At 40.6% G+C, this 12,225-nt stretch overlaps 1 protein-coding gene across 4 annotated transcripts in view; it reads right to left on the bottom strand.

Moving 5' to 3' along the window:
* The window catches only part of epb41l5 (erythrocyte membrane protein band 4.1 like 5), a 38,597-nt gene extending 27,311 nt beyond the window's left edge, over window positions 1-11,286 (bottom strand). The window contains exons 1-3 of one of the 4 annotated variants that reach the window (XM_046053163.1): window positions 11,119-11,286; window positions 9,616-9,834; window positions 1,224-1,328 (exon numbers count right to left, since the gene is read on the bottom strand). In XM_046053163.1, coding sequence (XP_045909119.1) covers window positions 1,224-1,328; window positions 9,616-9,795 — 285 coding nt within the window. In that variant the 5' untranslated portion in view covers window positions 9,796-9,834; window positions 11,119-11,286. Of the gene's footprint in view, window positions 1-1,223; window positions 1,329-9,615; window positions 9,835-10,576; window positions 10,729-10,885; window positions 11,020-11,118 lie in introns of those variants that run through there. The other 3 variants (XM_046053167.1, XM_046053164.1, XM_046053166.1) reach the window with 3 other exon arrangements.
* Between the last annotated feature and the right edge of the window lie 939 nt (window positions 11,287-12,225).

The raw sequence follows: 12,225 nt of genomic DNA, 5'->3' as shown, positions 1-12,225 counted from the left end.
GGACAGGTGGCTTGATGCTAACGCTACAGAAACAGCTAGTTTCTGCTAACTGCAGCTGCTGTTATCAGCTGGCTCTGCCTGAACCAGTGGTCCAAAGCTTCTGTACCATCATTAGAGGTGTTGAGTCAGCTAACAGGGCAGCTAGCTGCATGACTAATATAACTAACTAGCTAGCAGCAGCTACTATTGGCAGTAGTTAGTGGCTAAAGTTAATATCGGATCTTTAAGTATAGTCTATTTCTCCACAACTATTATAACTGCCTTTATTCAACTTAAAAACACTAAAATGTATATGTGCAGCTGAATGAATGAACAAAAACTAAATGGACAGTTGTGCTCGCGCACACGCCTTCTGTTCTGTAATTCTTCTTGGAAGTTCAGGCTCTATGAGGCATGAAAAATGTCAGAGAGGCAGCAGCAGCGCCGGCGTGTGAATGTGTAAGTTAGAGAGAGAGACACAGAGCGAGATAACAGAGAAACCCATGGCACTCTCTAGTCTCCTCTCCCCCACATTCCTTTTTACAGCCCTCCCTCCTGCTCTCTCTCCCTCAAATTCAGGTCTCTCTCAAACCCTTTTGACTCTCTACCCCCAACCCTCTCCTCGGTGTCCCTCCCTTCAGTTACATCTTTCCTCCCACCAACTCTCTGTCCTTTCACGGCCTTCACAGACAATCAGGGTGAAGGAAAAGGGTCAGTGGCAGACCAATGACTTAAAACGGTTGGTCTCAGAGCACAGCCTGACTCACAGAGCTGACAAAAGTTCCATAACCAATCCCTTTAGCCCATTCACTGGAAGGGAAAGTCCCTGCCTCAAGCCTTCCTTTAAATCAGTGAATAGTGATTTAGACTGAAATCTGAAGTCTGGCTGCGAACAGCATCTGAGAAGACCGCCAGAAATGGTGAAAATAACAATACTGAAGACACGGATACAAATTTGATTAGTTCAGTAAATATTTTGAGTAATTACAGGTGTCAGCACTCACAGGAACAACATTACTTTTTTTCCATTGCAAGATATTTTTGATCATATTTATTTTGTCCAAATGTTTCAACATTGTTAATAAGTCAATTGAATGTGTTCATTAATTGCAGAAACAAAATAAAACAATTATACAAAATAAAACAGTTAGCCAGTACAGCAATGATACAAAACAAAACTAACAAAACTGTATTAACAGTTCAAAATAACAGGAGACTATTCTATAAAGTATCTCCATTCCTACCGGCACTTGCGCCGAGTCCATGAAGCGCAGTCCAAAGTAGTCTTTCTCTATGATGTCCAGATGGTACATGATCTGGTCAAACAGCTCCTCACCTTTGGCTTTTTTCTGATCGGGGAAACACACAAACAAACAGAGGACTTAGGTATTTAAGTGACAACCCTGACCTGGGTAGGGATGAACGATTAATTGCATTTGCGATATTGTCTTTTCTATTCACAAAGGCTGCGATTACACTCTGGTCACATGACACCCAAGCGGAAGTTGATGCTTCGTCTGCACGTTACGCTGCACCTTGCCTTCTTGTTGTACAATGGCCTTAAGCTTGACAGAAGCTGACCCTATATAAACTTTAGCGTCACACAGGGAAACTGAGATAAGGACTCATTAATTGGTGGTTGAACTGTGGGTTTTATATTGAGCACTTACTGTGTAACACATTGTGGTGAGTTAGTTTTTCTTGTGGTCTGTAGGTAGGCCGACCTGATGATATCATATTATTTCAGGCCATGACTTGACTCAAATTATCTTCTCCATCATTGCTCATAATAAGAATTCTACCTAATTCATCATAACACAAGAAAGAACAGTGTAGTTCTAATATTGTGATGGTCATAGTATACACTGATTTGCTGCTTGTCCATTTTGAATAATACAGAAGGTAAAGAGCTTAAAAATTAATCGCATGTTAAATCGCAATATTGGTAAAAACAAAATCGCAATTAGATTATTTCCCAAAATCGTTCAGCTCTACCTAGGGGTCATAAACAAAAACGCCAAATTGTAAACTAGTGATCTTAAAAACTAATGTGGCAGTGTGAATATTGATACTCATGACAATGTTCATACACTGTGAGCAGTCCAAACGTTCCAAAACAAAGACATTTGGTTAACTATCATGTATGACCAAAATCTAAAATTACTAAAATGATAATCAAAACAGTTGCACATTAATCTAATTAATCATTGCCACTCTATAATCAAGTGTTTTGGGAGAAAATACTGAAAACATTTTATGTTATGGATCTCATTTCTCTGTAGAAGTTCACATGATAATTTTTCCCTCTGGCCCAAAGTTAGAGTTGCCCAATGGGTTTTTGTTAGGTTTAAGCGTACGTGTTATGGGTTTGGATCGAGAGATATGAGAAAATATGTAGATGAAATAATCCAAGTCTGAATAGGTGTTGCCCTTTCTGACAACACCGTACCAGTTACTGCCTGTGCCTGGGACTGGAAGATCTCACACACACCCACCCCTTCCAAACCCCACCATGAGGCACAGCAAAAAGGGTTGCCGTGGTAACGGGGGCTGAAGTGCCCTGGACGCCCAGCAGCTGAGGGAAGTGGGGTGGCTGGACACGTCATGTGATCATCTGGCTCGGTTAGGAAAAGACGCTATCCAAGATCAGACTGCATCTGCATTCTTTTTTTTTTGCTCCCTTCTCATTTCTCTTTAATCAACTTCTTTATCCACATTTATCTTTTGTCTCAAACCAACTACAGTTGAAAATAAAATAAAAAAAATTTACAAATGTTTTCCCCACCATTTTCACCAGTCTTACATTTCTCTCACAACATCCATAATTTATTACCTCTTTGACTGGCCTGTTAATAGTCAAGTCCAAAAGGTATCCCTTCACTAAATTAATGGGGTGTTGGGATTTGTGTGCGCTTGTTAAATGATGTACTAAAAACTGCAACAACGAACCACTGTAACTTTTGCAATGGGCATACTGCCAGGTCAACATTAACTCTATCTTTCTAATACAAACATTGTAAAACAAACACCCAATCATTTAGAGGTCTATGATCATGGTGATGGTGCTTTGAAACCGAACAAACACAGTTTTATTACGTTTAATTCTATTCTACTATGCTTTAACGGTGGCCTTTCTTTTCCATTTGCAGTAGTAGTTTGCATGGTGTCGTAGTTTTGTCTTTAACTTTTAAAGTACATTTTACAATACAGGTAATAATTTTAGCCACAAAAGTCCAAGACAAATCACAGTGGTTTAAATAATAAACAATATTTGATGCTGAAAGGAGAGGTGCATGGGTGCTTGAGAGGTTTCCCTGCATCACTCACACACACACACACACACACACACACACCCACACACCCACCCCCCCTCAAGAGAGCTCCTGGGCAGCTCAGGGGGGGGGCTGGCCCCATGCTAGCTGGCATAGTTGACAAGGCATACCGCACCCCTACAGTACCCAGGGAGAGAGAGTACAAAGGACGCATTGTGAATGTGTATGTGTGCTGTTGCCAAGGCCTTGTTACACTGCCTGCAGTACTGTTCGGCTGTTTGCAGTCTTTCTGCCTGATTGTGAGCATTCAACGCTGTCTCTCAGACACTTTTTCAATTGACTTATTTAGCGGATGGGCTCGTTTAAGGCAATTTACAAGTCCAATAAACCAAACAGTGGGGTAATCTCTAAAAACAAGTATTTATAGCATGGCTGTCCAAAATGGGAATAATAACAGACCTTAACCTACCATTATAGGGCCATGTTTACTAGGGCTCGACCCGAATATTCGATCTTTGGATACACATTCGATTTTCAAATTTTGGGATTCGAATATTGATTTTTTTATTTTTTTTTTGTCCCCTCACACGCCTGACCTCCACACCAGTTTTCATCAAAGGGAAAAGAAAATGAAGCCCTCAGCTCTGTGAGAGTACTTTAAACTGTGTAAACGGGGTTTAAGAACATTTAGTGGGCTATAAATAAAGTTAACAGCAAATTTTACATAATAACATGTTACTTTCCACTACTGGAAAGGGTGCTCATCCCGTCTGCTCTCCCTGGACCCCCGCCCAGTTAATATATTCCCGTGATCCGTTCTGGACCTGCTCAACTCAGCCTCTCACCCTCCGGACTCTCAGCTACGGTTCCCTCCTACTCTGCACATCAGCCAACAACCTGGTTCTGCAGCATCTATTAGTCTTCCAGTTTGCCTCGCTCTTCCCCAGCTCAATATCCAATCACTTAAACGCCACAATAAATATTCCTCTTCTATCTAACTCCAGCCTCCTCCCTCTCTTAGTTATGCACTTGGGACTACTAGCCTAGCCGCAAGAAAAGTTAAACACAACCTTTTGGTAATAATAACGCGCTATAGCCTACATGTAAATAAATAAACGAGGCGCTGTCTCTCTTTTTCTCCGCCATTCGTTATCCCTCCCCTGTCAGGTTCTCCCTCACTCATGCCATTGACAGAACATTTGGGGCATTCATCCTTCTGTTGTTCTGCTTTAATCTATGAAATACATAGCTGTATCCCGTGAAGCTTGCTTGCAGGTGGCGTAACACCACCCTTAGCGGACCAGTACTGTTGTTTGCAGCCGAACAGTACTGGTCCCCCCCAGCGCTGTCGAAGTTTCAATTATTTGCCGTTAATTACTGTTGAAGCTTTGAAGGTCAAAAAAAAAAAAAGACATTCGGGCCAGCCCTAATGTTTACCCATTGCACCATAAGAGATAAGTTAAAGCGATCTTCTGTCACCTCGATGATGCATCAATCCACATGCCTATTAAAGTATAATAATAAAGCCACTGTGTGACTCTGCAAATATCAGAGTACAAGTACAAAACAAAAGGTGACCACGGACCCCAGCAATTCCTCGCCTCCACAGCTCGCTTTGAGTGATCATGGACAAAAGTTCTAACTGTTAGGGTTGTGGGTTCTGCAAAATAATGTCATATAGTGCAGTAAAAAAAAGGCTGTTTGTGTTTAGAAACTTTATTTAGTGTGAAAATCAGTGAGGTAAACATGGTTGCACATTCACCCCAAAGGAAGTTTTTTTTCCTAAGCTAAGCATACAGACAAATAGGACTTAATAGAACAATAAACTAAAATACGGCATTTCCGTTAGGGACAATTCATCTTCACTCATTCATTCAGTTCACTTAAATGCTGTGTGTCTTTTAGATTATCATTTTATTATTGTTTTTATTTTATCCAACTTGCCAGTGATGAAATGTACCATCATCAACGGAATGACTCATTTTATTTAAAAATAAATAAAGCATACATGAGCTTTACTTTTTCTCTGGGCTACAAATCGAGAGATTGGAGGTTGGAGGAGGTTACAGTGTGGGTGGCTGTAGGGAGAGAAAGATGAAGCGGGAAAACACAGGGAAGTAAATATTTAAAAGGAAGGAATGTGAATCATAAGGCTGTGTTGAATTACGTGGATCATGCTGCCAAAGAGGGGTATCCATGGGAGACAACTTTGGGTGGCCTTACATACTAGGGACACACACACACAGCTGGAAAGCCACTAAAGCATGTGAATGAGCCCTATTCAGTTTTAGATTGTGGCTGTCAATTTACAACCACCTAAACATCTAAAAAGAAAAACAAACTACGCCATTTCGCAGGGGGTCGCCAGAAATGTTGCCAGCTTTACTTGAATTGACTACTATTGAGCTGACCCCCCTGGGGGTCTGAACCGTTTGACAGAGACAACTGCTTAATTGTGTAACATAAGTCTTGTTATTAGACTTGTTAAGTCTTGTTACTGAAAAGAAACATTTATAACATTGTTATGTATTTTGCAGAAATACATCTAAATCTGAAATCAAGGAAGCTAGTCTTTTTATTTACAACCAACTGTTAAACCGGTTTTATAGACATCATCCCTCCTACTCCACAATTCAGATGCTTTTACACCATATGCTAAACTTAACGCACACAAAAGGATGCCAGCAAAAGGCTATGTGCTAATTTTAACTTTCTCTCAGAGACCGTTTAACTATGAAAACCTACAGATAGTGGGAAGCTGCGATGTTTCCCTGCAAACCTACTTCCCTCTCTGAGGATCTGTCTATATACGCATTGTTCCTCGCAGTTCAGTTCCCCTTGATGACAAAACAGTTAGTCATACATATTTAGAACATGCTTCTACTGTTATGTTTTAGCAACCTCAAAAAAAGCCAAAACACTGAGCTTTACAATGGTGATGCATATGTGTCTCAACAAAGTGGTGCCTCCAGTTTCAGTAGGCACTACAGTATCTGTCAACACATGCAGGCTCCAGCATAATAGGGGTCAAGAACGCTGACATGACAGAGAGGAGAACCTTTTGACTTTGTCCAATTAACTTTGAGAAACTCATTTCAACCAGACAAAAGTTTTTAGTGGGGCTAAAGTGGGACTGACTACTTTTAAAGATGTTAGGGAAAGAGAGACTACACCATAATAATTAAACTAAATGAGGAATGTTAAAATATAGGTGGACTGCATCTGTGTTATGTGTGATTATTTTCTGAAATATATTTTTTAACTGTAACTTCTTGAACTAAAAAGAGCCTTGATGTCTTCTCTTCTACACTTGTTCCCTGGTTGTGTTGAAACGCTGTTGATGAGGCTGATGTCGCTAAATTAGTGCAACGAATATCTAGAAGAACACATTGAAACAGCGCAATGCTCCTAGCTGGTGTGTTTTTGTTATGGTCCTATCACTTAAAGAAAGTCGGATGATAAGACAGAAGGGTTTGCAGATGCCACCTATATCTGGGGGAGGGGAAGCACAAAAAAAAGAAGCTCATTTAGAAACCTAACACAAGGCCAGGGCCCTGCTGGAATGCATTCAGAAACCCAATTGAATTTTAAACTTCCTTCAGGCGTGCACTGCAAATGCCGGGCATGAAAGCACCCTTATGCTAGAGCAAAGTCAATTAACTCCATCAATAAAATAGGTAATTTAAAAAAAAATAAATACACAACTAACACTGCTGAAAACTTATGGTAATGATTTCTGTCCAACAACAAGAGAGCACGATAGAGACAGAGAAACACAGAGGGGGAGACAAAGCAAGAAGATAACATTCCACTTGAAGAAAGACTGAATGAGAATATCAGTCCAACGTCTCTGAGCACACAATACTGAGCTAATAGGGACAATTACATGTGAATGATTTAGCAGGTCCTACACTTAAAATGGGCTTTTGCGATGAGCATTCTTGAATGCTGGTTGATTTGTTTCCATGTCTCACTATCACTGCTTGTTCTCAGGCATAAGAAACTACCTATAAGTAGAAAATCATTTTTGATTTCTAAGGAAAAATGAAAAGGAGAAATCAACAAGTTAAGAGTTTAAAATAATGACAAGACAGATTTTGTGAGAAGAAAAGATTAGAGCTGCAACAATTAATCTAAGCTATATTATTATATTAAAAACTATTATATAAATGGTTCACCATTTTGATAATTGATTAATGGGTGTGGGTCTTTTTTTAAGAAAGGAAAAGTCAAAATTCTCTGATTGCAGCTTCTTAAATGTGAATATTTTCTGGTTTCTTTACTCATCCTTGAACAGTAAACTGAATATCTTTGGGTCGCGGAAACACTTCATTCAGCGTTTTCTGACATTTTATACACCAAACAGCTAATCGATCAACAATAAAAATAACTGTTGCAGCCCCAGAAAAGATGTCCTTTTCCCAAAAGATTTCCTGGTAATATAAGCCAGATGGCTAGATTTTAAGATAAGACCGAGTCATTCAGGACAGCTAGATACCAGACTGGCCTCACTGGAATGCTGCAGATTTGACCCACAGTGCTGACAGAAAGTAGTAAGATCTGTGAGCCGAGCAAAATTTAACATCACACGGGCGGAAAAACAGACAGATATTCATGCTCTCAGGTCTAAAATTACAGTCACTAAAATGTTACATTACGTTGTTCCCAGCAGAAGCCTGGTGTCTGTCTAAGAGAAGTCAACATAAGAGAGAGGAGGGAGTGGGGAGAGTGAAGTTCTGCTCTGTGTCCACTTGGTGATGAGCCCGACGTGTCATGTGATGCTGTCATGTGATTAAGTGTGTTCTCCAGAGAGGATCATGGAATTACAGGTGATGAGCAACGCCTATTTGACAATGATTTGTCCAAAAGTATAATCCAGTTGCCGAGCACTAACTGTTCTCTTTACAACACCAGAACAGTAAGCAGACTTGAAGGACAAGTGGAGACCCAGGGACATCCATTACAAGACACAGTCTACAGGTTTACATGCCTGTTAAAGAATCATATATTCTCTCTCTCTCTCATAAGCTTTGCTGCAAATTAAAAACAATTGCAAGAGGGAGAACTAGAGCTTCAGAAAGAGTGGGTGGGCATAAAAACAAAGCAAGACCCCCTGAAAATCATTCTAATGCCACAAGTTTTCTCTTCTTAAGACTACAGAACTAATGGGGTGGTGATGGTACAGTGGATAATACACATGCCTTTGGTGTGAGAGACCTGGGTTCAATTTCCCACTGTGACACATGCATCCCGGAGCAAGAAATCCCTAGTTGCTCAAGAGGCGTGCGACCTCTGACATATGTAGCAATTGTAAGTCGCTTTGGATAAAATGAACAACACTACTAAACATTCTACAGGGACTTTTTTAAGGGTTTCCAATGTGCTTTAACACTCAAGTTAAATATAAATATAAATATATAATAATACAAATATAGCAAAATGCACAACCTCCAAAATGATTAGGGATGCACTGAATGTTTGGCCACCAAAAGTCAAAAGACCGAATAATTTTACCAAACAATTACGTTGATATGTCGGCAGTGTGGAAGCATTTTAAAGTAGAAAGATGAAAAATAATTGCTGTTTGCAGACACCGTTCTGATTAATTGTCTCCTGGCACATCCACTCCATCTGTGGCTGACTTCTTAGAAAAGGCAACAAACAGTCTGACCCGCTTTGAGCGTTTCTGTCACTCCTTTCTGAGAACGCAATAAAGCCAGCTGCACCCAAATTTGAAGCGCACACGTATTCAAGCCTTTATGCTAAATCCACTGAAACGGACCAGTTCAAGCTGACCGAAGCTGACAGACACGTGTTGCAGTATGAGAGTCCTACCTGAAGAGAGGCTATGAAGTCTTCATGTTACGCGATACGAGAACCACATACAACACTTTTTATCAAATTGGGTCAAACTTGATGAATTTAGCGCGAGGATACACATGTGACAACGTCCGGTTTTCAAAATAAGGTGTCTATACAGCATGGAAATAAGATTAATTGGATTATATTCACAGAAAGTATAAAACATATTACATGTGTCCATAAACGTATGTAATGTAATTTACTTTACCGGACCCTCTCGGGCCACCATAGTCTCTCGAAATCCTGTGGGAAACAGTGAGTAAAAAGCACATTTTGACTAATTTATGCAATGGTAAAAAATGGCAAAAATGTGAATGTACTTGGTATTCGTCAAATTTTCTCATTATATTTGGTTTCGGCCAAGAATTTTCATTTCGGTGCATCCCTAAAAATGATGGCCAAAGATCAACAATCATCTGGCTGGTGATCACTGTAACGTCTTCACTATGGCGTAATGAACACGCACAACCTGAAAGGCTCGAACTCAAGCAACCATCCTTACCGGCAGGTCAACACTGACGTCTGTCCCGTCCAGTAAGGATACGCGGCAGGTGATGATAGACTTTGCATCCCCAGCTGCAGGGATGTGAGTCGTGGCACGCTGGGCCTCCCGTAAACGGGCTTTGTCTGCATGTTTGCGGACGGAGCGTCGCCCCAGCGTCCTGCGCAGGAAACTCAGCATTTTGGGGGGTGGGGGAGAGGGAGGGTTACACTACCAGACCTGTAAGAAAAGAGGGTAGATGTTAACACGCGTAAGAGGTTAATTATGAATTTGTGAACTGTACAGAACTGCTACATAGACACAGTGACACTATTAAAGGATGTAAGGGGAAATACGCCAGGTGGCTAACACCTGTAAACTAAGACCAAGCTGCTCAGTGTGTTTCTGTGTTAGAAGTTGTATTACATTGTTTCTGTGTAAGCTGAAATGTCAGATGGCAGGGAACTTAATTATCAACCATGAACCTGACATCAACAGAAGAAATGGTGCATCTGCAGACTGGCAGGTGTGCCATTTTGTTAACATTGGTTAACTAATATTCTGGGTCCACACAAGGAAATCATTATTTAGACTTAAACATTTGGTTATGATGTTAACCGTATAGTTTTGTTATGTAGCTTTTTATGTAAACTGACAGTTGACGTTACAGGTGACAAAAACTTCACCTTACATTAACGGGTATCAACACAACTTTGTATAAATATAACTTCGGGAGCTGAAGAGAGGAATAATTGATTGATAAAGTTAATCAATAACATAATCACAGTAACGGTGAAGGGTCGCATATAACGTTACTGTAATTGTGCTGTAACGTTACTGTAGTTAGGTTCAACTGTTCAACGGTTATTTTCAGTGTTCATCTTTCTATACCACACAGCTAACGTTAACTTAACCGTTAACCAAACGTCAAACGAACATAACAAGGATAAACGTGCCTTACAGTTGAAAATAATACTTTTACCTCGATGAATAAACGTTTCATAAACAAAGCAAGGATAAACAAGAGATGTGATGGGGAGTTTATACACTCGCTAAATTAATCTGAAAAAGTTAGCTAACGTTAGCCAACTTTAAAGATGCCTAAACTTGCTCGTTATTTGAGGTTTTCAGGTCAGGCAGAAGAAGAAACCGCTGAGATGGACTGCGCTGTCCGGGCAGCACAAATCCCCTCACAAAGTCTGAAATATAACAACAGGCTAGAAGGTGTGTTACGTTAATGCATGTGCAATAAATTAATAACAACGGTTAGCCTCACAAACGTAACACTTACCCAGTTTAAGGCCTGAATTACCTGTTGTAAGCAAAAAGCAACAGGTGTGCGTTTGTTTTATTGCAAGAGCTAACCGTTAGAAAACAAACGCACGCAATACACGAGACTCCGACCAAACAAGCGTGTCCCGTACAGCAAAACAAACGCCGCTTTTAGCCCCGAAAGCTGGGATCCGACATACACTTGCTCCACGGCCACTTGTGGATCCGTAGTCTACATAAAAGGATACTCACAAAAACCTCCTCGTACGAAATCACGGTGAAAGCACGTCCGCTTGCATTGTAGACGACTAAACAGCAACCCCGTACATGTCCAACCTGTTTCTCTTTCTTCTGTTTTCCCCCCACCTCTGCGGGATAATGTTCTCTCCCAGGTCCCAACAAAAAGTAGGAGGCGAAGCGCTCCTCAGGATGTGACGTCACGATAAATCCCTCACAAAAACTTGATTAGCATTTTTAAAGCGACACACCTGGGCGGGGTTAAACGATGCTTTGCGTAGTGTGTCCCGTCTTACCTAAAAACCCCACACTTATTATTATAGACACCTAAAGAGAGACTTCGCATTTATAATTTAGAACTGAGAAATGCAAGGCGGTCCTTCTTCTCTGACATCATCACCAAAAATACTACTAATGCACGTGCCCTGTTTGCTGCTGTCGACAGGCTAACCAGCCCTCCTGTGTCTGTAGCCTCTGACCTTCTCTACACCAGGGCCTGCAATGAATTTGCCTCCTTCTTCACAGACAAAATTCAAACAAATAGACAAGCAATCAGTGCCTCCATGCCAGTAACAGGATATGTCTTGTCCCTGTGTCCACTCAAAAACAATTTATACAGCATGAGACAATTTTATTCTATTAACCATAAAAACCTGGAGGACATAATACAACATCTGAAATCCACCTCATGCTGCCTTGATATTCTGCCAACAGGTTATTTAAAAAATGTGTCTAAATGCATGGGCTCAGATTTACTACAAATTGTCTACGTGTCTCTCCTCTCAGGTTTTTTCCCCTGTCATAAAGCCTCTCTTAAAAAAGAGCAATCCAGACAGGTCACTAATGAGCAATTATAGGCCCATATCAAATCTCCCATTTTTAAGTAAAATCATTGAAAAGGCTGTTTTTCAACAGCTTAGTGCTTTCTTGGCACTAAATAACTGTTTTGATGTCTTCCAGTTAGGATTTCGACCACACCACAGCACTGAGACGGCTCTTGTTAAGGTCTTCAATGACATCCATTTAAACACTGACAGTGGCAGAATTTCAGTCTTAGTATTATTGGATCTCAGTGCTGCATTCGACACGGTCGACCACAACATATTACTAGACAGACTTGAA

The sequence above is a fragment of the Micropterus dolomieu genome, linkage group LG07 (assembly GCF_021292245.1).
Source record: "Micropterus dolomieu isolate WLL.071019.BEF.003 ecotype Adirondacks linkage group LG07, ASM2129224v1, whole genome shotgun sequence".
Classification (NCBI taxonomy): domain Eukaryota; kingdom Metazoa; phylum Chordata; class Actinopteri; order Centrarchiformes; family Centrarchidae; genus Micropterus; species Micropterus dolomieu.
This window is presented reverse-complemented; position numbering and strand designations above follow the sequence as displayed.